The sequence below is a fragment of the Phoca vitulina genome, unplaced genomic scaffold (genome assembly GCF_004348235.1).
Source record: "Phoca vitulina isolate PV1807 unplaced genomic scaffold, GSC_HSeal_1.0 scaffold62, whole genome shotgun sequence".
NCBI lineage: Eukaryota > Metazoa > Chordata > Mammalia > Carnivora > Phocidae > Phoca > Phoca vitulina.
Genome location: NW_022589765.1, coordinates 6,452,595 through 6,479,910, shown reverse-complemented (window position 1 = coordinate 6,479,910; position 27,316 = coordinate 6,452,595). Strand labels below are relative to the sequence as shown.

The 27,316-nt window shown below is 50.4% G+C and overlaps 1 protein-coding gene across 7 annotated transcripts in view; it reads right to left on the bottom strand.

Annotated features, from left to right (window-relative positions):
* The window catches only part of SEPTIN6 (septin 6), a 64,960-nt gene that overhangs the window by 24,630 nt on the left and 13,014 nt on the right, over positions 1 to 27,316 (bottom strand). For all 7 annotated transcript variants that reach the window (XM_032391390.1, XM_032391385.1, XM_032391388.1 and 4 more), the window contains exons 2-4: positions 23,249 to 23,363; positions 15,662 to 15,857; positions 2,000 to 2,186 (exon numbers count right to left, since the gene is read on the bottom strand). In XM_032391390.1, the coding sequence (XP_032247281.1) occupies positions 2,000 to 2,186; positions 15,662 to 15,857; positions 23,249 to 23,363 (498 nt within the window). The remainder of the gene's footprint in view (positions 1 to 1,999; positions 2,187 to 15,661; positions 15,858 to 23,248; positions 23,364 to 27,316) is intronic.

Sequence of the window (27,316 nt, the reverse complement as noted above, 5' to 3'; positions counted from 1 at the left end):
GGCTCGCCCCGGTGTGTTAGGGACCCAGCCCCACGGGCCACGGCAGGGAGGAGAGGCAGGGCAGAGCTCAGTGAAGGCGCTCACCTGGCCCCCTTTCTGGCAGCAAACTTATGAACCAACCCGGCTGGATGAAGAAGACCCTCGCGGTTACCAGCGTGATCCGAGACTTCATGCAAAAAGGAGTGACGCTACCTGAGTTTCGCGATTACTTTCTGCACAAAGCAAGCAGGTATATATGCCCAATTTCCGACAGCAGGACAAAGGCCTAACGCTACCCCGAAGTTCAATCCCCCTGAGCCCTGCTCCTTGAAAGGACTTCAAGGAGAGACAGGGCTTCTGCGGCGGGCAGGTGCAGAATTGCAACACGCACATGCCTGTGAGGCAGGGCACACGTAAGCTCAGGCTCACACGGGGGGCAGAGGCGTTGCCGTCAGCAGGCTCCTGTGGGGCAGCATCCTTAGTGCTTGGGCCCCGGAAGGAGCTCTGCGCTTGGAGGCCGGTCGGCCTGCTCTACGCCTTGCCTGGGGAGTACCTGTAAAGGTGGCCTCCGGTTTCATGCACCGGGGCAAAGGAACACTGGACCCTGCAGGTACCTTCCTTGAAGCCTTCGCGGGAGGGGGGAGGGTCAAAGCCTTTGCCAAGGTGGAAGAGTAGACAGAGCTAATTCTCCTTGTCACTTTTCCCTGTGTCCCCATGGACACACGACAAGCATATGCCAAAGGCTGCTTAACTTAACCCAACCCACCCAGCGGGCCACCGCCGCATGGCTCTCTGCTGCCCCATACAGGACATGCAGGGCAGAGCGACATTTCCAGAGCAGCCGGGTACTCACGGGGGGGTGAGCTCATTGCTGCAAAAAAAAAAATGAAAAAAATTGCTCCTATTTTGATTTGAGCTGAGTGTCGGGTTTTTTTGTCACGGAGAGCCTACTAAATAATGCATATAAATTAGAATTTCATAAAATAAAATACCTTGGAGTCAGAGAGAGCCAGGTCCAAATCCCAGACCCCTTACAAGTTGTCTGACCTGGAGCAAGCTCTTTGACTCTCTGTACCTCAGTTTTCTCATGAGGGAGTGCGAATAATAGCATCCACCACACTAGATTCTTGGAAGGATGAAATAAAATAATGCCTATAAAGTACTCATCCCAGTGCTAGGCACATAGGAAATGTTAGGGGGAAATGTATTAGGCTTTTTAAGGAATCCTGCATCAGTTTTTTTGTACAGAAAATACTCCTTTCACAGGAAGAATCCTTGTCTGATTTCCATCTGGTATGGGACTTACATTTTTCAGTTCCTTTTAGAGCAGGACACGACTGATTCCCACAGCCATCTTTCTCAGGAATGGAGGCCACAGAACATGGTGCCAGGGATCTGAGTTCGAATCTAGACTCTGCCAGGAACTAGCTACATGACAACACGCAAGTCCCTTACCCTCTTAGGGCCTCGGTGTCCACTTCCATAAGTGGGGGATAATGACGCTGTTTGCCTTATCGGGTTGTGGGAATTCAAGGAGATACTCCAGAGGGTGCTTGCATGATAGTGGCATATAATGAGGATTTAACAAATGTTAGCTGCTGTTACTGAAATTATTATTGATAATAAAAATAATAACTTTCCAAGTCAGGTTTGCATGTTCGATTCTCGAACAGGCCAGTTAATCCTGGGGCAAAGAAAAAACGCCTTCCCATTGCCAACAGCTGAGCCCCTAGGCCCGGACCGCCATCTTGCTTGCAGCCACCCTTAACCCCCGGAGGGATCAGGGCAGAAAGACGGCTCAGGGTAGACCCACGCCCAGCGCTGGGAAAACAGATCACAAAGCATACAACGCAGGTGCTGGATCAATAACACCATCTCTCTGGAGGGACAGGGAATGAAGGAGAGGATGAGGAGGCCACAGAGCGTCTCCTGGAATTTGGCACCTGCCTGGCCTGAGAGACCAGTAAGGGTGATTCCGGTGTGCCCTGCCTCCCGCCCGCCCTCCTGCCTGCCTCTGTACCTTACTGTCCAGCTTCTTCATCGTCACGAGGTCCAGAGACTTCAGGGAATGGCCCGTGGGGGCGATGAAGTACAAGCAGGCGTGGATTCGGGAGTCATGGTAGGTGTGCAGGACCCTGCGGATCTTCAGCTCTTCCTGCAGGTAGGCCTCGAACTGGGCGTCAATGAACTCCACGATGGGCTTGTAGCTGGGGAGGGGTTGGGGGAGAGCAGGGACATGGCCTGACTGCTTCCAAACCCGGGCTTTCGGTACAGTCCCTTCTCGAAGTTTGAAATGCCCGGGTCATCTGACTCTTCCCGTCCAGCTGCATTCCCTCCATCTCCCTTCGACGGGCCGGCCACCAACTTGGTCGGCGCGGGAGCCGAACTTCTGCCTCTGGGCGTACCTTTGCTCTGGAGTGCCCGCATCTCTCTTCTCATCCCCCTCCTGCCCTCCCACACCTCAGGGCCATGGACTGTCCACCTCGTCTTCCACACAGCCTTCCCCTGTTCTGCCAGAAATCCCTTCTGTGACCCCGGAGCATAAACAAAAGTAATTATGCTATGGGATCGCTTACTCTCCCTTCACAAGAATTACCGTTCCGTCAAACAGACTGCGTCCCTCTGAGGGGCGGGGGCCACGAAGGGCTCTTCTCTCTCCCGCATGGGGCCCCGATGCAGTGTGGAGACCACTGGCAGGGTCTGTGGGTGGGCTGATTGTGCTCCGGGCGGGCTCCGCGTCTGTGCTCCCTGCGTCTTCCCCCCTGCCCCCCCCCGTGCCTAGTGTGGGAGCTGGGTACCCGGTGGTGGTGGCCGGGACCTGGCCTTGACCCACTGCGGGGGAATCTCGTCATGATGCTCTGGGTTCTGCTCAGTCTTGCTGGGTCTCCGGCACTGCCCACATGGCTCTCCTAAGGTCCATATTTTTCTGGTTCTCATTTCCTCCAAGAGTGTGACTTTAAAATCTAAGCATGTGGACAACATTTGGTAAAGATTGCCCCCCCACACACACACACACGTACACACACACACATCCAGCTCACTGAGTCTCCACACAAAGTCCCCTTCACGACCCCAAGTCTTGCCAGGGCGTCTTAAACCAGAGCCAGTCCTCTGCTCCTCGCCGTCCCGGGAAGCTTCTCTCTTCTCTCCTGGGCCTTTCCTGCCACCCCTGCAGCCTCTTTCTGCTCTAACTAGGTCGGCGTGGCTTCAACCCTGCCTCTGCTCTCATCCCCCCATCTGTCTGCCGCCTCGCCATCCAAGGCTTCCTCCCTTCAAGCCAGAAGAGGTTTGTAACCCAAGCAGTGAGCTTGCAGCTACGGCATCGTCAGATAGAAACAAGACCGAAGGGAGCGGGGACCGGGCCAGGGCTTCTCACCTGCGGCAGCCCTCAACCTGAGCCTTTCCGAAAGATCCCCCGGTAGAGAAGGGAAAATAGCTTTAAAAAAAAAAAAAAAGAATCGACAAATCCTAGATTCTGAGCGCTACATACAGACGAGAGATCCAGGTGCAGGTTATCTCTAGAGCCCCAGAGAAAATTCTAAAAATAAAATCCTTTTTTTTTTCTTCCTTTGATCCCTCTGAGCCAAAGATCATTCTGAAGGGTAACAGCATCCAAGAATCTCTTGGTTGCAGAGATCCTTAGAAGGTTCCTGAAGAATTAGGAGCAAGGGTGGGGGATGCGTCCCTTTGACCCCTCTAATTAATTTTTGGATGATTGGCTCATTTGAATTATCGAATCATGGCACTGCTTCTTTTTTTTTTCTTTCTCCATTACATAACTTTTTTTTGTTACTTCATTTTTTTGTTCTGTAAAAGGAACCAAAGGAGAAAAGAGTGCTTTTTGAGTTTTTTCTCACCCTCCCTCCCCCTCATCTCTGGTGATACCCTGGGCCTATCTTTCTGCAGCTGCCTCAGGCCCTTAGGGGGTCCCTGGATCAGACCAGCCAAACCAGCCAATCAACCGACAGCATTTGGTCTAGACTAATCATAATGGTGATTCATCTTTGTCTTACTCATCTGTGTATCCTCAGTGTCCAGCGTGGTTATCTGGAATCTAGTAAGGATTCCACCCCACTCTGTTGTGCTCACTGGCCCCCAGTCCATGATAAACCGAATCCCTTATTCACACAGGCAGTCTCTGCACAAATGTTTCTTTCTCCCAGGTCATACCTGACTCCCCTTCAAAGATGGAGCTTCCCTCAGATACCTTCTCAGCTGGAAATTTCTACATCTCTCACACCCAAGTTCCATGGAGGGGTGGAGAAGGCAGCTTTCTTCTCGCTCATTATTCCCTGGCTTCCTACAATCTCTTCCATCTGCTACAAAAACCCAGCTCTAAGGCGCACCTGGGGGGCTCAGGCGGTTGAGCGTCTGACCCTTGGTTTTGGCTCAGGTCGTGACCTCGGGGTCGTGAGCTCAAGACCCGCGACAGGCTCCGCACTCAGCAGGGAGTCTGCTTGAGATTCTCTCCCTCTGCTCCCCCTGCTCATGTGCACGCACGCACCCGCGCGATCTTCCCTCCCCTCTCTCTCTAAAATAAATAGTCTTTTAAAAAAACCCAGTCCCAACATAATCCACCCCTCCTCATCACTACTGTTTGTCTTTCACATTTTAGGGCAGGTGCTCTTTTTTTTTTTAAAGATTTATTTATTTATTTGTCAGAGAGAGAGAGAGCGAGAGAGCGAGAGCGCAAGCAGGAGGAGCGGCAGGCAGAGGGAGAAGCAAGGTCCCTGCTGAGCAGGGAGCCAAACGTAGGACTCCTGGGATCATGACCTGAGCTGAAGGCAGACGCTTAACTGACTGAGCCACCCAGGCGCCCCTGGGGCAGGTGCTCTTAACCTGGGGTCCACAGACTTCCAAGGATTCACAGGATCCATGAACTTGGATAGGAAAACACCACCTCGTTTTCACTGAGCTCTCACTGAAGCTTAGCAGTTTCTTCAGGTACAAATGTAGGTAACAATCTACAGTAATTTTAGCAGTACCTGTGATTTCACAGTCAATAGAAATCACTGATATTTCTGCTTCCTATTACAGTTGTTGCAAATATCTCAAAATAGCATTTATACTTACATACCTTCTAAATTATGATAGTTATTAGAGCTGCATATAGATATTACTTCAGGAACTAATAAAGAAGGACATAGATCACTAAATCACAATTTGAAAATATTTTGAGAACTGTATTTTTAGTATAATGGGCATATTTTAGGCATTTAAAGCCATTATTTGAAGTATGAGTCCATAGGCCTCACTGGATTGCTAAGGAGGCCAAAGGCACAAAACAGTTCCTGGTATGGGGTGCCTGGGTGGCTCAGTCAGTTAAGCGTCTGCCTTCGGCTCAGGTCATGATCTCAGGGTCCTGGGATCGAGCCCCCCTTCGGGCTCCCTGCTCAGCGGGGCGTCTGCTTCTCCCTCTCCCTTTGCCCCTCCCCCTGCTCATGCTCTCTCTCAAATAAATAAAAATCTTTTTTTTAGAAAATTATTTAAAAAACAATTCCTGGTCTGGACACTACTTCTTACTCCTTTCAATAATGGGGATAAAAAGTGACTGTGAGGGGCGCCTGGGTGGCTCAGTCGTTAAGCGTCTGCCTTCAGCTCGGGTCATGATCCCAGGGTCCTGGGATCGAGCCCCGCATCGGGCTCCCTGCTCGGCGGGAAGCCTGCTTCTCCCTCTCCCTCTCCCCCCTGCTTGTGTTCCCTCTCTCGCTGTGTCTCTCTCTGTCAAATAAATAAATAAAATCTTAAAAAAAAAAAAAAAAAGTGACTGTGAAGGCTTCCCGACAATGTGACCTTTAAGCTGCATAAGACAGCCATGGGAGAATCTAGGAGAAGAGCATTCCAGTGGAATAACAAAGGTAATGGTCCAGAGGCAGAAGCGAGCTTGAGGAGATCTGCAATAGGAAGAAGGCAAGGGAGCTGGGAGCTAGTGCAGGAAGGGAGAATTATTCACAGTTGCCAAAAGGTGAAAACAACCTGGGGCGCCTGGGTGGCTCAGTCGGTTAAGCATCTGCCTTCGGCTCAGGTCATAATCCCAGGGTCCTGGGATCGAGCCCCTCATCGGGCTCCCTGCTCCGCGGGAAGCCTGCTTCTCCCTCTCCCGCTCCCCCTGCTTGTGTTCCTTCTCTAGCTGTGTCTCTCTCTGTCAAATAAATAAATAAAATCTTTAAAAAAAAAAAAAACAGTGAAAACAACCTAGTGGCCATCAACTGATGACTGGCTAAACAAAATGTGGGCAATCCAGACAATGGAATATTACTCAGGCTCTAAAAGGAAGACAATTCTGGTGCATGCTGCCCTGGGGATGAACCTTGAAAACACCGTTCAAGTGAAAGAAACCAGACACAAAAGGATAAATACTGTATGATTCCACTTACAGGAGGTGCCTAGAATAGTCAGAGTCATAAAGAAAGAAAATAGAAGAGTGGTTACCGGGAAAAGAGGGGAGAAGGGGGTGGGGAGTTAGTGTTCAGTGTTTCCTTTTGGGGAAATGAGAATGTTTGGAACGAGGCAGAGGTGATGGTTGCACCACATTGTGAATGTATTAAATGCCACTGAATTGTTCACTTTAAAATAGTTCATTTTATGTTGCGTGAATTTCACCTTATTAAAAATAAGAACAGGGGTGCCTGGGTGGCTCAGTCGGTTAAGCATCTGACTCTTGATCTCAGCTCAGGTCTTGATCTCAGGGTCGTGAGTTCAAGCCCCACATTGGGCTCCATGCTGGGCGTGGAGTCTACTTAAAAAAGGGGGTGGACCAAGAACAGTAAGAGATGAAGCAAGCGAGGTAGCAGGGGACAGATCACATCGGGTCTGTGGGCAGGATAGAGTAAGGGGTTTTTACTGTGAATGAGGTCTTCTGTTCCATTATGTTTTCTTGTTAGTTATTGTCGGTTGATAAGAAGTCCATGGTTTTCTTCATGTCTCTTTTGAAACTGGCTACCTAGGGATGCCTGGGTGGCTCAGTCGGTTAAGCGTCTGCCTTCAGCTCAGGTCATGATCCCAGGGTCCTGGGATGGAGTCCTGCATCGGGCTCCCTGCTCGGCAGGGAGTCTGCTTCTCCCTCTCTCTCTGTGCAAGGTCTCTCTCTCTCAAATAAATAAATAAACAAATCTTAAAAAAAAAAAAGAAACTGGTTACCTAACTGAACTGGTATTCATTAGAAGTGTTTTCCAGATGATTGATTACCTTGGGTTTCTTAAACAGTCATATTACAGAAAACTAATGATTTTACCTCTCAGCGAGCACTTTTCAATTGCCATCTCTCTGGACACTGACGACCAGTCCCTTCTTGAAACACTGCCCTCTGGCTTCACTGCCTTGAGAACTCTTCTTTCTCACTCGCCTTAAATCTTGGCCTGTCTCAAAAGTTCCATCCCGGACCATCTTTTGCCCTCATTCTACTAACAACGCACACGCATTATCCCTGGGTGGTCTCGCTCATTCCCACGGCTGCAGTGGTCACCGCCCCCCAATGACGCCTGCTAGACGCCCGCAGGTCATGCCAGTCTCCTCCCTCTCCCACGTGCTGTCCTCTGTGTAGCCCCACCTTCAGAGCCCCCCCCCCCCCCCCCCCCGCTGGAAACTCACAAGGCCCGGTCACAGACACTGTGCTTGAGCACAACCATCTCGGCCAGCAAAACCAAGGGGGCACAAGGTCAGCTCTACAGGAACAAAGCCAAACGTGCGGGCTTGTTGGAAATGCAGAGACCCCAGTCCCCAGCCCAGACCTACGGGATCGGAGTCTGCATCTTCTCAAGAGCCTCAGCGGCTTGTATGCAACATGAAAGTTTAAGCAGGCTGGCCTCTATCATCTTCCTGTCCACAGAACTTGCCTACCTCTTTGCCCTAATGGAAACCTAATCCCTTCCTGCTCCCCCCCACCCCTGAAGGATACCACAGCCCTGAGGACCTCATTCCCTGGCAGCCCGCTCCGGAGTGGGCTGCTCATTCTCCCACAACCTGTGTGCCTTGGGGTCAGTGGGGTGGGCATTCGTGTAGCCCCCGCCCAGTGCCACTTCTAGACCATTCCATCGTCTTCTGGTGGCGCCTGACCCACGCGGTCCCTCTCCCCGTTCTGGGTGACAGCAGTCAGCAGTGTGCTCGTAGACAACCCATCAACCTGCAGCCTCTTTATTCCCTGATTGTCTAAACTCCACAATCTTCGGGCTCTCTCTACTTCAGCCCCCAACACACCTTACCATTGGCCCGATCAGCTTCCCCCAAGACATCCTCTCTCTAACTCCCCGCGCTCTGGCCACAACCTCTCATCTTTCCAACCCTCTTACACCTTGGATCCTCCCAAACCTGATCTTTCACCTCACGGAATCCTCGGGTACCTTGACCTCTCTACGGTCTCATAGGCGATCAGCCCCTCCCTGGCCTCATCTCCTTCTCGGCCCCGGCTGAACCCCATAACTGATTACCCGAACCACTCTTTTATCAACACCTTCATCTCCACTACACCCCTGCCTTCCACCCTCTGGCCCAGCAAAGTGCTGCGCGGAATACATTTCAGGATCTGCCCTCGGCCGCCACACCGCTGCTGTTGAAGTTAGCCAGAGGCCATCACAAAAGCCTTGGCACTCAAAGCCATGGCCTCCAACCTCAGATAGAGCAACAGGACAATCCCTTTACTTGACCTTGATTGGCTGCCTTCCCATTGCCTTTGTTGACCATTCCAAACTGGCACTCATTTCCTCAAGCTCCAAAACTTCACTCTCGAGAGATGGTCTTACCTCCAACATTACCAAAAAACTGGGGCCACCAGCCTCACACCAGCTCAACTTCCTGCCTCAGTCTCTCCCTTCTAGAACTGAATCAGCCCTTCCCCACCGCCCTCTAGTCTCATCGTGTGCAAGGCCCATCACCCTCCGTGCACTCGCTCTCATCCCTTTCAGGCTCTTTGAGAATCTTGCTTCATCTATCAGCTCCTCGCCCCCTACTGACTCCTCCTCAACCTATAAACATGCTGAAGTCTTCCCTCATCTCAAAAGAAAGATCTTTCTTCAACTCAATCCCCCTTGACCACACATTCTCCCCAACTACTGCCTTATGTCTTTTCTTCCCTTAGGAATAGAATTTGTCTTCTGCACCTACCACAGGGCCTGGCATATAAGAGAAGTTCAATAAATATTTAATGGATAAATGGAGATCTTTTGGAAAGAATAATCTACTCATTCATTCATTCCTTCTCATTCACTCCTCAACACATCATAGACTGTTTTCTACCTTCATCGACATCCTCGTTAACACATTCAATGGATGCATTTGGTCTTGAAAGATAAAACCTTAGAGGTATTTTTTTAAATGTATTTTTTTAAGATTTTATTTATTCATTTGAGACAAAGAGATACAGAGAGAGAGAGAGAGAGAGAGCATGAGCAGGGGGAGAGGCAGAGGCAGAGGGAGAAGCAGGCTCCCCGCTGAGCCAGGAGCCCGATGCGGGGCTCGATCCCAGGACCCTGGGATCATGACCTGGGCCGAAGGCAGACGCTTAACCATCTGAGCCACCCTGGCGCCCCCAGATGTATTTTTTTAAATTTTCTTTTTCCCATCAATGCATATTTCATTCACTCGACAAATAGGTACTGAATACCCACAGTACGCCGGTTGGCTAACCTGTGCACATCCTACAAGATTTCAAGACTTAGCCCAGCCATTCCTGACCACCTCCTTTCCACCTTATACTCCCACTGGGCTCTGCTGATTGCTACGCTCTTCCCCACAGTTCCTTCCATTTGCCTTTGTTATCGTACTCACTACACTATGTAGAATTTGTATGCTACGTATTAGTCCTTTCCACTAAACTACAACTTCCTTATTTCTTAGTATCCCTGGCACCTCACACAGCTGACATTTAGTATAATGTTATCAACTGAACTAGATCCCCCATATCAATTTGGTTACTAGGTGTTGTGGATTCTTTCTCTTATACCTGCCTCCTCCTCTCTGTCCTCGAAGCTTCTGTTCCTGTTCAAGCCCTCATCCTCTCTCTCAGCCTCAAAAACATCACCCCTGGGGGGGGCCTGGCTGGCACAGTCACAAGAGCATGCGACTCTTGATCTTGGGGTCATGAGTTCGAGCCCCACGTTGGGGGTCGAGATTACTACAAAAAATAAATAAACTTAAAAAAAAAAAGTCGCTCCTGACCTCTTTGCCTCCCTCTACACACTGCCTTATCTCTTTTTCCCAGTTCAGGAAAGCTTTTTAAATGAGCGGTCTACACCCACTTTATCTGCTTCCTTTTTTAAGACTTCATTCTTTTTTAAAACTTATTCTTAATTGCGTGACCAATATGTATACTTGTGCTCCCCTCCTCAGAGGTAACTACTATTTTCAGTTTGTTGGTTCACCTTGCAGATCTTTTTCTATGCATTTATATGCGGGGGCTGTTTGGTGTTTCATTGGGAAGGGTGGATTTATACAAATGGCATCGTGATCTGTGTATCATTCTGCAACCTCTCTTTTCACTTAATAACACACCCACGTGAGTGTACACAGATCTACTGCATTCTTTTAAACTGCCAAATGTATTCCATGGTACAGTTGTACCATAGCTCATTCAGTTGCTCCATTGGTGGAAATTTCAGCTGTTTAAAATTTTTTTTATTCCATATCCAATGCTGCAGTGAACACCTTTTCTGTATGTTTTTCATGAACGTGTGCAATTGTTTCTCTCGACTGTATGCTTAAAAGTGGAACTGCTGGATCATAAGGAATTCACATTTAAGATTTTAATAGGTCCCACCAAATCTGCCCTCTAAAACATCTGTATCCATCTACATTCCCAGCAACATGAATGAAATTTGCTGGTGTTAGCGGCCATTGTATTTTTATCTCTTATTTTTGCAAATCTGATGGATAAAAAATACTTCATTGTTTCATTTTGCACTTCCCTAATCACTGGTGACATGGGTTGAGCATCAGTTTGTATGTTAGTTGGCAACTTCTAATTCCCCTTCTGTCAATTACCTGTTTATTTCTCGTAGAACTGTAGCTCTTTTTACATTTTAGAAAAAGCCTTTGTGATATAGGTTGCAAATTTCTTCTCCCTATTTGTAGTTTGTCTTTACTTTTGTTTATAGCATCTTTCAGTATGCATAGGGTTTTTTTATTTTATTTTAATAAGTTTAAATCTGTCGGTCTTTTCTTATATGGCTTTGGGATTTTGTATCACAATTACAAAAACCTTCTCTACTCCTAAAGCTATAAAAACATTCTCCTATATTTTCTCCTCATATTTTTAGAATTTGTTTTTAATCCATCTGGAATCTATTTTTGTGACTAGTGTTTGTGTGGGATGGTCTCATTTTATTTTTTCCTGATGGATGGCCTATTTTCCCAGCACATTTTCTTGAATAGTCCATTCTTTCCCCGCTGACTTACATTACGCGAAATTCCTGTGTAAACATGAATTTGATCTTGGTCTCACTTTTCCACCCTATTGCTCTTTTTGTTATTCGGATGCCTTTACTTACTTATCTTCCATTCACTCATGGCAATTTAGCTTCCACCCACAACTTCCCTGGAATTATTATTCCTTAGTGTATTAATGACCTTCATGGTGCCAAACCCAATGGATATTTTTCAGTTCCATTTATTATTCCCTCCCATTATGCTACATGGTACAACTCTCCCTCGATTCTTCTACCAATAAAAGTCATGATCATAACAATATCTTCTGTTTGTTAGTTACTCTGTGCCAGGCACTGTTTTTTCTTAAGAATTTATTTACTTATTTGAGAGAGACAGCATGAGCGGGACGAGGATCAGAGGGAGAGGGAGAAGCAGGCTCCCCGCTGAGCAAGGAAACCAAGGCGAGGCTTGATCCCAGGACCCTGAGATCATGACCTGAGCAGAAGGTAGACGCTTAACTGACTGAGCCACCCAGGCGCCCCTGTGCCCGGCACTGTTGAAGCATTTCATATGCCAGACACGGCAAGGATGCCTCACCACAACCCTCTACGGTAGATATTAGTATCATCATCATCCCCACTTTACAGATGAGAAAACTGAGCCATAGAGAATTTAAGTGTCTTATAGTGTAAGCTCTGAGAGTTGGTTTTTCTTTTTTGCCATGCAAGTGCCTGATTTAAGTTTTATTGCTGAGGCATCCACTTCAAAGACAACTGACTATCTGGAATAAACATACTGCCAGCCACCTAAAGGTGAAGAGTCAGCCCTCCCTCCGCTCCCACCACCACCCACAGGGCTCCTTTGTTTCAGAAATCTTGGTTGATTTCCATAAGTGACCCTTTGGGCCACTTGTTTTTTCTCTTCCACTGCTTTAAATTTTCGCTCTTATGTTTTCAATTCACCCATCTAGGGGCGCCTGGGTGGCTCAGTAGGTCAGGCATCTGCCTTTGGCTCAGATCATGATCCCAGGGTCTTGAGATCGAGCCCCAAGTCCAGCTCCCTGCTCAGTGGGGAGTCCGCTCCTCCCTCTTCCTCTACCCCCACCCCTCCCCCAGCTTGTGCTCACTCTCTCACTCACTCTCTCAAGTGAATAAATAAAATCCAAACAATAAATTCACCCATCTAGAGCAAGCCCACCAAATCTTAGACCTAAACCCTCCATCTCAATAAAAGCAGAACGCCAGACCCACACCCGCGTTCTCTTTCTCTAGCCCGAGACCTCACTGTGTGGTCCCAGCTGTGCCATGTGTTTCCCAGGACCTGTGAATAATAAACCTTTCGGGTCTCCAAGTTCCCTGATGGTTATTGCTGACAGCGTCTTGCAATCATAAGAACCACAGGGGCCGGACCAGCCAGAACATTAGTTATCAATAGGCTGACAGCGGCACAAAACACTTGTCCAGCATCACCGGGCTAATCAGTGACAAGATGGGACTTGAACCCAGGTCGGTCTGAGACCAAAGCCTAAGTTCTAGCCTGTCCTCGGTCTCCCTCCTGAGTTCCTTTTGCTCCTGCATCTTTTTTTTTTTTAAGATTGTATCCATGTATTTGACAGACAGACAGAGGTCACAAGCAGGGGGAGGGGCAAAGGGAGAGGGAGAAGCAGGCTCCCCGCTGAACAGGGAGCCCGATGCGGGGCTCAATCCCAGGACCCTGGGATCATGACCTGAGCCCAAGGCAGACGTTTAACCCACTGAACCACCCAGGCGCCCCGTGCTCCTGCATCTCTTAAATAGTGGCTTTCCCCAGGGTATGGCCTTAATCACTGTTTTTCTTAGAAGACCACGCACCTTGGGTAAAGGATCACATTCTCGTGCTCTGCTTCAATACGGCTGCACTGACATATCCATGCCCGAATGAGCCCATCAGTATGGAGAAAACACTGCTTTTTATTACGAATCCCTGGAGCTTGCTCTACCCCTGCTCTCCAGCCCAGTTTCTGAGAGGCTCTTCATTTCTACTTATTTGAGTTTGTATTATTTGATTTTGCATTAGTATGCATCATGTTTATAATCAGGAAAAACAATAAGGATATTACTAATGTAATGGAAGTAGATTAGCCTCTAAGGGGCCGTATCAGCTCAGTCCTCCCAAACCATCATTACCAAAGCAGTTTCCAATATCAGATATGTTAAATGTATGTTGCCGAGAATTGTGAGAAATTTAATTGAAAAGATCCTGAGCCGTCTGTGGCTGAGATGACCCCAAATATCCATCCCCTTTCCCCAGGGTCCAATTTATTCTCAAGCAAACAAAATTAGCATAATAAGCAAAGCTATAAAAAGCAGAGGTGTCCATCTAGGATGTCAAACGAAAAACAAAATTCAGTTCAATTATTAAGAAGCTGAATATATGTATTCATTATCAGGAAATGGGTATGGCTGTTGGAACTTCAAGGGAGAAATAGGAGAACTGGGGATCCAGCTCAGCTAAGAAGCAGGAGAATCCTCAACACATCCCCCGTGTCTGAGCCGCCCCACCCCTCACTCACACTCCATTCTCAACTCCCCCCACCCCCCTGCAGTCTCTCCTCCTACCTCTCTGCATATTCCTGCTCAGTCTCTTTCCAGAATGTGTCATTTGCTCCATCTGCTGACTTAACATCCTAAGGTTTTTGTCTGTAGCCCAGTGTTCACCACGCTCCACTCCGAACCCTGGGTGGTCTTACACGTGTCTGCGGTTGGAACACAGCCCCTACACCTTGATAATCCAAATCGGTATTTCCAGTGCTGACCCTCTGCCGACCCCTAACCCCCGTATATTCAGCTGCCTACCACAGAAGGTCATCAGGGGTCTCAGTAGTCCGCGGACAGCGCAACCTCAACAGGTCTAAAACACAGCTGATTCTTTTCAAACGTGCTTCTCTTATATTAATTCTCCAGAAATCTGGACCTCATTCTAGATTCTTCTTTTGCCTTCACAACCTCACACCAAGTCTCTGCCGAGTCCTGTTGATTCTACCTACTCGATATTTACCAAACCTGCCTCCTTTTTCCTATCTCAGCACCTGTGTTACCTCTGGCCTCGATCTAATTGGTCCAAGAGTCTCCTAATTGGTCTTCCTGCTCTCCCTACCCTTCCAAACAACCTACTTCAAGGCCAATCAGACTATCTTCTTTTTTTTTTAAGATTTTATTTATTTATTTGAGAGAGAGAGCACAAGCAGGGGGAGGGGCAGAGGGAGAGGGAGAAGGAGACTCCTGGCTGAGCAGGGAGCCTGACATGGGGCTTGATCCCAGGACCCTGAGATCATGACCTGAGCCGAAGGCAGATGCTTCACCAACTGAGCCACCCAGGCGCCCTGAGACTATCTCATAAAACCTACTTCATAAAACCTCTCAATGGCTCCATGTCTGCACATTCTAGAAATTCCCCCATGATCTGTCTCCTGCTTCCCTCTTCAGGCTCATCTCTCCCTACTTTCCCCTCGCTCACGCCAAGCACCAGCCCAGGGGCAGACACAGGTACTGTGGGAGCTTAAGCTTATGCAATTAGAAAGGCCCTCCAGGAAGACAAAACAACATTACAACTAAAAATTAGTTACAGGACCTTGGCAGGGCTTGTGCAAGTGAGGGCCCTGAAGCTTAAGCTTCATTAGCTGCACAGTCCATCTGCCTCTAAGCTGGCTAAACAGAGCAAGCGACAGATCCCTAGAATATGCCATAGTCTTCCACACTTCTTTGCCTTTGTACAAGCGTTCCCCCAGCCTGGACTGCCCTTCCCTCTTTCCCCTGGTCTGTCTGGCAAAAGAGTTCATCCTTCAAGGGCCAGCTCAGGAGGCACTTCCTCTGTGAAGGCCTCCCGGATCTCCCCACATGGAACAGACTGTTCTCTCCCTCATATGCTCATTGTTACTTGTCCTTTACCTCTTCGCACCCTGTCCTTCCCAAAGCGTATCACACTCGATGGAACTTATTTGTTCAAAACCGGTCTCCCCTGTGAGTGCCTCAAGGGCAGAGACAAAGTCATTCCTTTCTAGATTGTCAAGACACGGCAGCGCCTGGCACAAGGTAGGAAGGAGCTCAAGACATGCCTGCCACAGGGACTGGAGACCTCACCCCATGTATATTGGAAAGACACCTTTCCTTTGGCAGAGCGCATGGAGTAGACTGGTTGGTGGAAACAAGGACCCTGGGTGGAGGCGCCACTTGTGAGGGGTCTGCGCCCTGCACACGCCATTTTGGGAGGAGGTCCAGGCAGGACCCCGTGGTGAGCTCCTCCCCGCGGCCTCCCACCAGCCTCCACGCCCCATCCCCTTCCTTACCTGTCTTCCTTGTTGATCTGGTCCCCAAAGCCCACCGTGCTAACAATGGTGAGCTTCAGCCCCACGTTGCTCTCTTGGAGGTCATAGGTATTGGACCGGAGCTGGACACCCGGCTGTGTGTGGGTGGCCGGCTCCCCCTCAAACTTGGTGTTGAACAGGGTGTCCATGAGGGTAGACTTGCCCAAACCGGTCTCTCCTGAAAAGCAAAAGGACAAATTACGGAATGTTCACACAACAGCCGTGCAGACCCCACATCATGTTTTGGACGTATATTCATCGACGTGGGGGCACGTACGCAGTAAGACACTAAATGAAGAGCGAATAAAACTAGATAGACTGTTGGCTCTCAGTTAAGTGAAAGAGACTGACAGGAACTGCTTCAACATATCAGCAGCAGCATCTCAGGATAGTGGAACTGGGGTAATTTTCCTTTTAGTCTTCCTATTTTTGTGTCATTTGAAGGTTGAGGATGCATGGCTTTTATCGTCAGAAAAAGAAACTCTGTTGCAAGCAGTGATGGAGACAGCAGTTATGCCTGGAAAAGTCCAGAAGGACATACAATATACTCTTACCAAGAGGGCTATCACTACGTGGTGGGGGTGATGTGTGGTTTTCGTTTCTCTCTTCACGCTTCTGTGTATTTTCCAAGTTTTCTATGTGGAACATGCATAGCTTTTTTTTTTTTTTTTAAAGATTTTATTTATTTATTTGACAGAGAGAGAGAGAGAGAGAGAGCAGGAACACAAGCAGGGGGAGTGGGAGAGGGAGAAGCAGGCTTCCCGCCAAGCTGGGAGCCCGATGTGGGACTCGATCCCAGGACCCTGGGATCATGACCTGGGCCGAAGGCAGACGCTTAACGACTGAGCCACCCAGGCGCCCCATGCACAGCTTTTGTAATAAAAATCAAAGGGCTGTTTTCGATTTTAAAAGAAAGGGACAGTGGTCCCTTGTCGAATAAATATCCTCTCCTTTTCATCGCCACCTCACCTCCCTGCCAGGCCCAGACTGCGCTCTGCACATGCCCGGATGTGTATCCCAGTGGGGAGGCCATTTTTAGCTAATGGGGAGGGAAGTTAGCAGGCCACAAATTCTTCTTCTCCTTAAATTTCAAACAAACCAGTCATTTGTTTGTTTAACTAACAGGCTGCGGGACACTAATAAATTAAACCATTGGAATTCCAAGTCTTGACTTTCACACCAAGGAAAGGAGGGGGGAAAGCCTGTGGAGACCGGTGAAGGTTTTTTGGAGGTCATCCCTGGGAGACCCGAGGGAGGTCAAGCCACTGCCAGGAGCCAAGGGGTCTTGAGGAAAAGAAGACATTGGAGGAGAGTTGGTGGCCTGGGAGTTGGGCAGGAATGTGCCAGGAGGCCCCAAGCTGGGCGGAGCACTACAGGGGCTTGTCACCTGCAGGGATCCAGACCATATTTGGGCTTCCCCCCCCCCCCCCAGCGATTCAGGAATGCCAGGAATAAAGGATTCAGTAGCTAATCACCCCGGATTGCCTTTTGAGTACCTAGACCACCCGGCTATTCTGCTTTCCAGGGCTAGGGTTAGAGCCACACGTGTAAATGCAAATGGCCCCGCTCCCCCTTCCACCTTCTGGGTGTGTCTAGCTTTGCATCTTACATGCCTTTTATCCTGAATAACAAGCGATGAATACAGGAGGTGCTTTTTCAAATCTCTGTCTCCGATGAGAGCTGTGTGTGTGTGTAGAGATTGATGAGAGAGAGAACAAGAAGAACATTCAACTCAGCCTGGCTCCCCAGCCCCCCCAGCCCAGCTTCGTAGCCAGGTCTGACTAACGTGGTGGATTGCCAGGGTGCAGGGAAATGGTCCCTCACACGGATCATGTTTCCAGCCAAGGTCTGCTATACCTATTAGAGCAAAGATTCTCCCAGAAGAGGCCCCCTTTTTTCCCCCTCCCTAAAGGAACAGGGAGTATTTGGGTCTCAAGAAAAATTTGGTGAGGTGGGGCCTTTGCAATGGGAGGTGACAGACTTGGCTAAGCAACGGAATGTATCACCCCCCCCCTCCCCGCCCAAGGTGGGGGTGCAGCTCAATTGCGCAGGGGACCAGCTCCTCTGAGGTGGGAACACAGGGGTGGCTCCTTCACCCCTAATTCACCTTCCCTCTGGGCGCAGAGGTTTCAGCTCCATTTGAGCTCATGTTTGTGTGTGCCTGATGAACTTTCCATGTACGGCCCCCCCACCCCCTTCTGCTCCGTGAGCTCTCGGCTGAATGCCCTGCAGCTCCTAGAGGGCTGGGCCCTATCTCCCCAGCACCCAGAGCTGGCTCCCTGGCCCCTGAGCCTAAGGATCATCAGAGAGCAGGGGATGGGGCATCCTCCCGTACTCCCCAGAGGGCCTAGCCCAGGCGGGCACGGAGGCCTCGGGCGCAGGCTACAGTGTTTGCTCAGCCGGAGGGATGGAGGCCGGCCAGGCAGGGCAGGGCAGGGCAGCAGGGGGGAACGGCAGGGCAGATGACCACGCGAAAGCCTGCCAACACAAAAGGGCTGTGGAAATTAGACGCCCGATGATGAGAGGAAGAAAAGAACCCGCGGGTGTCCAGGGAATTGTGATAAATGCAACCCGAGGAGAGGACAGAGACTCAAGCGAACTGCTCCCATGGCCATGGGAGGGCTCCCGGTCCTCTGTGCCATCAGTGTGGAGCCTGTGGGGTGCAGGGGCCCCTCTCCATGGTTGGCACGGACCCAGCCTGAGCCTAGCATGCCGTCCCCTCCCGCGCTGCCCAGCATCGAGGAGGATCAGGTCGGCAGACGCCACACCCCTGCAGGAAGGTGGGGACTTGGCAGATGCCGCAGGAAACCTGGGGAGTCCCCAGGGGTCAATTTCTCTCTCCTCCTCCCTCCTCGGACAGACAGCAGGATTTCTTAACCCTTTTAAGGTCTTCATCACCCGGCCCAGAAGATTCCATTTCGCTTTGCTTAATGGAGATAGGATGTTGGAAACACCCAGGGTTTTTAAAAAGAATTTCCATTTAAAACGTGTAATGTGAAACACGCTTTTTCAAACTACACTCCCTAGGATAATCCACTGTTGACCTCTCTACTCAGCCTTTTTTTCCTCATCTGCTGCTAATATCGCATCCTCTGGCACCTTGTGGCCTTAAGTCCTTGCAGGCGGGGAAACGCAGAGGCCCGGCCACGTGACGCCCGGCCAGAGGCGTTGCCCTCTCTGGGCCCCCGTCTCTCTCCCCAGAAAATGGACAGGTTGGATTGATAATAATAGCGATGGCTTCTGGAGCAGTTCCTATGTGCCAGGCACAGCTGTGATACTCTCTTTTCTTATTTGTTCCCCACAGTAAACCTACGAGGTAGATACTTGTCTTTCAGTTACGGGAGGGTCAGCCAAGCCACTTCCCAGCTATGTGAATTCGCCGCACTCCCCAGTCTCTCTGCACCTTACCTTCCTGATCTGTAAAACGTGGAGGAGGGAGCTGGTCTAGGGTCACAAAGGACTCAGTAGCAGAGAGGGCCCCGAATCCAGTCCGACACTGGAGACACTGGAGCCCAGACGTATAACCAATACGCCCTAGTGGGTCGTGGAGGCGCGCTACGTCGGCTCATTTGGTCGTTCGACAAATGTTCACGGGGCCTCTAGCCAGAGCCACGCGCAATTTTAGGGACGAAAGATACAACAGTGAACAGGACAGCCACCATCCCTGTCCGCAGGGAGCTCGCGGTCACCAAAGCGAAGGTGTCTGCCGGCTCCGAACGGTGGGGGGGATCCACCAAGAGAGACGTCTCCCGGGTTCAGCAAGGAGGTGTTCGAAAGGAAACTCTCCTGGAACTCCAGGGAGCCTAGCAACAGGGACAAGGTCGTGGCTGGCTCTGTAACCTTGCCCTCTCCTTCCTGACCTTGCCGAGGCCTGGCCCACAGGGGTGTCCTGGAGCCGGCTCCCCCAGCCTCTTGCAGATCTGCTTCTCGTGTGTGTTTTATTCCAAGTTCAACGCGGCCCAGTTGAGCCTGGAATCCTGAGCAGCTTCAAAGTAAATATTATCATGATGACTCTCTGCACTCCTCACAGGCATTACTGTTGCTGGCACATTCGGAGGGCAGCGTGTCTCCTGGGCTCTTTCTCAGCAGTGCAGAGCAACGGGCCCCAGAACGTTTGTCCCGCTGGTTCCAGGGGCTGAGGCCTCCTGCACTAGATCTAGGATCGTGGGATCCTTGCAATTTCCAGAGCTAAGCAATTAGTATATGTTTTTTGTCTGGGGTGGGGGGTGCTGGGGAGGGAGAGGGCAACCTCACGCCACTCAGTCATTATTGTCAACTATAGAAAATCTGTTCGAGAGGAGTCATAATATGCCCACACCCGTGTGCCTAGCCCTCCAAAAATAATAACTGTGGCTGCCATTTATTGGAACCCTTACATATGAATTAGGCTCTGGGTTCATAAAACTCCTCTCTCCCAATCCCACCATGCACCTGTGCACACGGGCACACACCTCCATCACGGTGAAGGGTGCTCACTCTGCTGGGGCGCCTACGGTCAGCAGCCCAGCACCCAGATAAACAACGCCGTGATCCAGATGTCTTAGGTCTCTGTTAATAATCGAAGCTAGCGCTACCATCAGTTTACACTTAACATGCCCTATGAGAAAAGAAAAGAAAATCCTTTGGGGGAACATAGTCTACGCCTAACCAGACTCGTTTGAGAGCAGTCGTTAAGGGAGTAAACCTGATAGCTATGCACCGGCCGTGAGCATGGAGGAACGATCACCGAAAATCCTGCGGGAAAAAAGATCACCTTCCGCAGGCAAGCTACGGACCCTTGGCCAAGCCGGTGACAGTACCCAGCCCCATGGCTGGGCTGAGATTGCAGCCTGAGAGCCCATCTCAACCGCTCGTGACCTTGGCCCAAATTGTGGGTTCTCTGAGCAATGACAGGGTTGCGAGAACGGACAGAGAGCAGGATGCGCGGACTGCCAGCTTGTTTGAATCAGGGATGGGGAATGAAATGAACCCAGTCCAGGTGGGGGCATCCACTGCACGCACCCGCAGTGCCAAGAGGGGAGCTACTGGGGCGATTTCCTGGGACTTGGCAGGTGCGGAAAGAAAGAGACGGGGTGACTCTTTGGGGGTGAGGATCTCCTTCCTACCCCTCCCCCCTTGAAGGGTCTGGGGCAGTTGAGCAGGCGCACTCCGAGCGGCTGAGCTGTACAACACCTGGGTGGGAACTCGAGGACGGGGGTTTACTGTTTCTCCCACTCGCTTTGCCTTGAGTGTAGCTGCCTCCTCTTCGGGGCCCTACGGGAGCCCAGACTCCCCACGTCTAGTTGCACTACACTTCCGGCCCTCGGAAAGCCATTCTGATTTCTGCGGCCTCCCTCCTAAAGCCTCACTCATCCGCCCAACTGCACTTAGTTGAAAGGTTGATGAGGGTGGGCCTCTCATGTCACTTCTCAACTCCTCAACTTCAGTGCAGGTCATACCGAGCTCTGGGAGGAATGCCAAGGGAATCCAATATGTTTGTGCGGAAATTTTTCAGTAATCAAATATTATGCAAAATAAGTTGGCCAACCGCCAAAGATTGGAGCGATTTGGCAGTGCTAATATTGGATGTGATAGCATCTTGATGTTGATCACCGTGACTTCTATTTATTTTGTATCCTTCTCCTAATAGCATCTCATCATAACCACGAGTAGACTTCTGGCATTTGAAGAATTGTTGGCCTAGCTCTGGATGCCAAGGCCCATGATATGTAATTCTGTGAAGCACATATTGTCATCTCCTGGCTTCCCAACCTGATGTGTGGGAGTGAGTCATTCGGCCAGTGAGTGAGCCTAGCTGACTGTCATCCATATTGAGAAGTGGCCTCCTTGTTCGCTACTCGTCCCTGAGTGCGCAGTTATTCTCCTACAGGAAATGATCGAGAAAGAGAGCTAAGGGGGCACCTGGGTGGCTCAGTTGGTTAAGCATCTGCCTTCGGCTCAAGTCATGATCCCAGGGTCCTGGGATCGAGCCCCGCGTCGGGCTCTCTGCTCAGCGAGGAGCCTGCTTCTCCTTCTCCCTCTGCCCCTGCTCATGTGTGCTCTCTCTCTCTGTCAAATAAATAAATAAAATCTTTAAAAGAAAAAAAAAAAGAAAGAGAGTGCTAAGGATGGAGGAAAAGAAAAAGAGAGAGTCCAAGAAAATGAACGACCCCAGTTAGAAAACAGAGCTTCAGGCGACATTAAAGAGTAAAATATCCAATTCAGTGGTGGGTCGGAGCCTCAACATGAATGAGTTCCCCATATGCTCTCTAGAAAAATAAGAAAGGGCAATTAGCAAAAGTGTCTGAGTGTTCCAACCAGCGGGAAAACAGACTCTATTATAGTATTTATACAATCATTAAGGTTTGGAAGTAGGGCACTGAAAATGAGCAAGTATACTTTGCTGCACAATAGAGTGAAAATCATATGCTATGATCGTGTTTGCAAATTTGGGACTTTGGAAGGTCTAAGGAGAGATTCTTAAAGAATGTCAAGGAACTGTTGTTCCTCACATCTGCTTGGCTGGTGCCTGACCAGTTCCTAAGTGCCTTTGTGTTCTCAAGAGATGTCGCTAGCAGCAGTTAGAGAAGCGGTGGGAGGGCCAAGGGGTCAGCCAGACCTGGGGCCTTGTCCGCTCCACCACTTACTCTGTGTCGCCCTGGTCAAGTCTCTTATCCTCCCGAAATGTCTGTGAAGATACAAATGTTACTCACTCTACTCACTTCACAGACTCCTAGGAAGGACTCAAATTGCTACTATGGGAAAGTATCTGAGAAATAGAACGAGTGGTGCCCGTGGGGTTAACGCATTCATTCATTTCACAAACATTCCTGAACTCTCTTGGCGCTGTGATTAACACACTAGAGGTGACTAAGACCTGGTTCCCACATTCGAGACTAAAGGTCCAGGTGGAGATATGCTTTTTTTTTTTTTTAAGATTTTATTTATTTATTTGTCAGAGAGAGAGAGTGCAGAAGCAGGGGGGAGCGGCAGGCAGAGAGAGAAGCAGGCTCCCTGCAGAGCAAGGAGCCCGATGTGGGGCTCGATCCCAGGACCCCGGGATCATGACCTGAGCCAAAGGCAGACGCTTAATCGACTGAGCCACCCAGGCGTCCCTGGGTGGAGAGAGGCTTAAAGGCAATAAGAGAATTCGCACCCTTGAGCTCAGACTGTAGCGAGCATCGCAGGGCTGCAAAGGACACAGCCCCAGCCCGCTGCCCACAGCCGGTGGGCAGGCATCCTACCACAGCCACCAACCTCCCTCCCAATTCTGCCCTGGCTCCTGTTTTCTGCAGTCCAAGTGAACTTGACTGTGGTAGCTGAGCCAGCCGGCTCCCTTACAAAAATTTCCACTGGGCGTCACGCGGCTCCCCAAGGTCCGGCCCCGTATTCTGGTCTGACCAGGGAAAAATAGCATCACAGCCGGCTGCTCACAAAGGCAAACAGAGGGATAAAAGAGGAAGAGGGGGGAAGCCAGTTTTGCAAATAGACCAGAATGACACAGTATTTAACCTAATTACCTGCCAAGCCACATCCAGCCATTAAGGATCCATATTCTGTAATAGAATTTCCTGCTATGGAAATACTCACCCACGCACAGGATGTTGAAGCAGAAGCCCTGGCTGACTGACTTATTCACCAGCTGGTCGGGCAAGCTGTCAAACCCCACATGTCCAGCCAGGGGGACGGTGCGGCAACCTTCACCCTAATGTGGAAGGGAAGGGAGGGAGGGGAGAAAACGAAAATGGGCTTAAAAGCAATCCGGGTTCTCACTTCTCATCCAAATGACTTGCGAGCGAGGAAGGAGCCCCCGCCCAGGCCCAGGGTGTCGTGTCTTCCCTTAGGTCCTCCCTGCTCCAAAGCAGAACGGCCCCCAGCTTGGAAGCCATGGGTTCTTAGGTGCAGGCCTCTTGCAGGCTCCGAGGGGAAGGTCGCCCTAGGTCCACACAGAGCTTCCGGGCCGGCGGGGGAGGGCGGGGGCAGGGGATGAGGTTCACGGACTTGGGGTAGCTCTCCACGCAACCGCTTGTAAGCCGGGTCACCTCTCCGTGACTCCGTTTCCTTGCACGTCTGTCCCATGAGATAATAGCGTCTATCTGACAGGTGGTCGGGGGGGACTCAAACGAGCTTAGCACAAGGCCTGGGCCGTGTCTAAGCGTCCGGTAAATATCACAAAAGGACATCAAAAAGCAACTCCTCCTCTCTCCAGGCCATTTTGGGGCAACTACAAAGGTGGCACAGCATAGGGGTCAAGAGCATAGGCTTTGAAATGAGGCAGGTCTCAGTGAGAGCCCCACCCCCTGCCCCTTCTGACCTCGGACAAGTTACTTCAGTCCTCAGAGTCTCCCCATCTGTGAAGTCAGGGACAAGCAGCGACTAGCTCATAGGACTGGGGTGAGGATCACACAGCGCTGAGCGCGGTGCTTGGCACATGGGGAGCATCCCATCAACAGAAGCTGCTCCTCCTATCGCTCTGCGAGGTTACCCCTCTCCTCGGACTCCCCAAATAACACGGGACACCATGGGACACTTGGGGCTCCCCCCAGCTCGCGAGAGCTGCCTCCGTGCTCCCCCGCACCGGGTTCCCTGCTCTCCACGGGGGTCAGCCAGGCCATTCACAGCCCTGAAAAGCAGAGGGCCCGTGCTTCACCTGCTAGTCCCAGCGCTTCTTACTGTTAATGGTTTTATAAAACAGGGAGAGCCTCAAACTGGGGCAGCCTTCCAAGGAGCTGGGGAGGCAGAGGGGGAGGCCTGCGTGTACTCAAGAAAAGTGCTAACCACCAATGGCCCCAGGGGAAGAGAGGAGGACGGTGGGGCGCAGCTAACAGGAGGTATGGGCTATGTAAGAAGCCAGCAGTTTCTGTTGGGCAGGGGCTACACTGAGATTTCTGGGATCCAGAAGGGTGCCCAGAGCGATCCAAGAAGGGCATGGGCAGTGTCAGGAGGCCCGCCCCAGCATCCCGGGCTGTGCTAGCAGGAACGCTTTCTGCTCGCCTGGACCTGCTTTCAGGCTCGGTCCCTGAGGGGGCATTTGCACCCGGAGAGGGATGGGCTGAGCCCCTCAGCAGCTGCTGTTGCCAGAATGGGTGCCCAGATAGCCCCTGCACCCAGTGGTGCCATCGGGTGTTCCAAGAGCGAGAGACAGGGCTAGGGCCGGGACTGCCATCTGGCAAGTTCATTACCCTCACACGTCTCACCCCATGCACTCCCAGCGGAGTATTCCTGACACACAACCATATGCCATCGCTCAGTCTGAGCTGGCGTCTTCCAGGCCCCAGAGGGGCACCTGAAAACAGCTGGGGTTCATGCGTGGCCCACGGCACTCGGGGCTGGTTCTACATACACCCCTTTCTGCTTCCCCTCACCCCTTCCTCCTCCTTTTTCTTAAAGCAAACAAACGAAGATGTAAGTTTCCCACTGGTTGTTCTTGGTCCTCAACACTGCAGGGGAGAGAGAGACTTAAGAGCCAATATGCTTTCTCGATGGATCCTCCTACGTAGCAGGCATCGGAAATTGGGACAGACTCAGAGTTGAGGTTTCCTGAGCCATATTTTATCACCCCTGTCTGCCTCTTCCTGTCTCCAAATTCAGCACCGTGAAACTCTGGCCTCTGGTCCAAGTGCCAAAAGGCGAGGAAAGGGGATTTTCAAACTGAACAGAGTGGAGACATGGGGAGAACTCCACTCCTTCTTCTTTTCTTTTTTTTTTTTAAGATTTTATTTATTTATTTGACAGAAAGAGAGAGAGAGAGCTCAAGCAGGGTGGAGCAGCAGAGGGAGAGGGAGAAGCAGACTCCCTGCTAAGCAGGGAGCCCATCACGGGGCTCCATCCAACACCCTGGGACCTGAGCCAAAGACAGACACTTAACCGACTGAGCCACCCAGGCGCCCCCCTCCTCCTCCTATTTTTTTTTTTTTAATTAAGAGAGGGAGAGAGGGGCACCTGAGTGACTCAGTGGGTTGAGCGTTGGACTCTTGGTTTCAGCTCAGGTCTGATCTCCGAGTCGTGGGATCGAGCCCCGCATCAGGCTCCACTCTAGGTGCGGGGTCTGCTTGGGTTTCTCTCCCCCTCTCCCTCTGCCCCCCCAACCAGCACTCTCTCTCTCTCTCTCTCTAAAATAAATGAATGGATAAATCTTTTGAAGAAGAGAGAGAGAGGGCAGGGGGAGGGGCAGAGGGAGAGAATCTTTTTTTTTTTTTAGGGAGAGGGAGAGGTGGGGAAGAGGGGCAGAGGGTGAGGGAGAGAGAGAATCTTAAGCAAGCTCCACAACCAGTGTAGAGCCCTACAGAGACCTCGTTGCGGGGCTCGATCTCACAACTCCGAGATCATGACCTGAGCCGAAATCAAGAGTCAATGCTTAACCGACTGAGCCCCCCAGGCGCCCCTCCACACCTTATTCTTAAAGACTTCTTTCATTGTCAATAACTCACCAAGGACCTCCCGTGTCCCGCCCCCCAACTGTTACCTCCCACCTAGCCCAGTGCTGTAAAGAGCCCTAAATAGCCGAAGAGTATGGGTTTTATTCCCTAGGCAAAGGAGTTTGGGGGCCCTTTGAGTGTTTCGGGGGGGGGAGAGCCACAATACAAGTAGCGTTTTTCAAAAGATCATTCCAGCTGCGGGACGTTTGATTGATTGGAGGAGTGAGGGAGCAGAGGCAGAGGACAGATGACTCCACTAACATGGAGTGACATCCAGGCAGAGTGACATCCGGGCACGGTGCCAATAAATGCTGGTTGAACTGAGCAGCTCTGACTTGGGACTCAGGAGGGAGGAACAAACTTGAGAGATGTCCTAAAGAAGGGGGATCACTCAGTCGGTGATTGGGTAAGGGGGAGTGAAGGGACAATCAAGGCTCCAGGGCTGCACGGTTCTGAGCCTGGGAGCTTGGATTGGGGGCCCCATGCCCAGAAAAGAGAAAAGCCAGGAAAGGGTGCTCGCTTAGTGGGGGAGGATTCTGGTCTTAAATAAGCTATTATGAAAACATTACATTTATCGGGGTTTTTATTTTCTTTTTTTTTTAAAGATTTCATTTATTGGGTACCTGGGTGGCTCAGTTCGTTAAGCAACTGCCTTCAGCTCAGGTCATGATCCTGGAGTCACTGGATCGAGTCCCACATCGGGCTCCCTGCTCGGCAGGGAGTCTGCTTCTCCCTCTGACCCTAACCCTTCTCATGTGCTCTCTCTCATTCTCTCTCTCTCAAATAAATAAATAAAATCTTTAAAAAAAAAAAAGATTTTATTTATTTATTTGTGAGAGAGAGAGCCCAAGAGGGGGTAGGGTCAGAGGGAGAAGCAGACTCCCTGCTGAGCAGGGAGCCCAACTGGGACTCGATCCCGGCACTCCGGGATCATGACCTGAGCCGAAGGCAGTCACTTTACCAACTGAGCCACCCAGCCACCCCGGGGTTTTCATTTTCTAAAAAGGAAACAATGTTCACTGTAAAACTTTTAGAACACAGGGAAAAATGATAAACGAGAAAACAACAACCACTCATAACATTTATATGTGTTTCCCTCCAGTTTGCATACTTTTTGTTTCTTACAAAATAGGGATAATTCTGCAAATTCCTTTTCATAGCCTGACGCTTAATAGATTGTGGATGTTTCCTTGAGAAATTAAGCATACTTCTAAAACGTTATTTGTATTGGCCACATAGC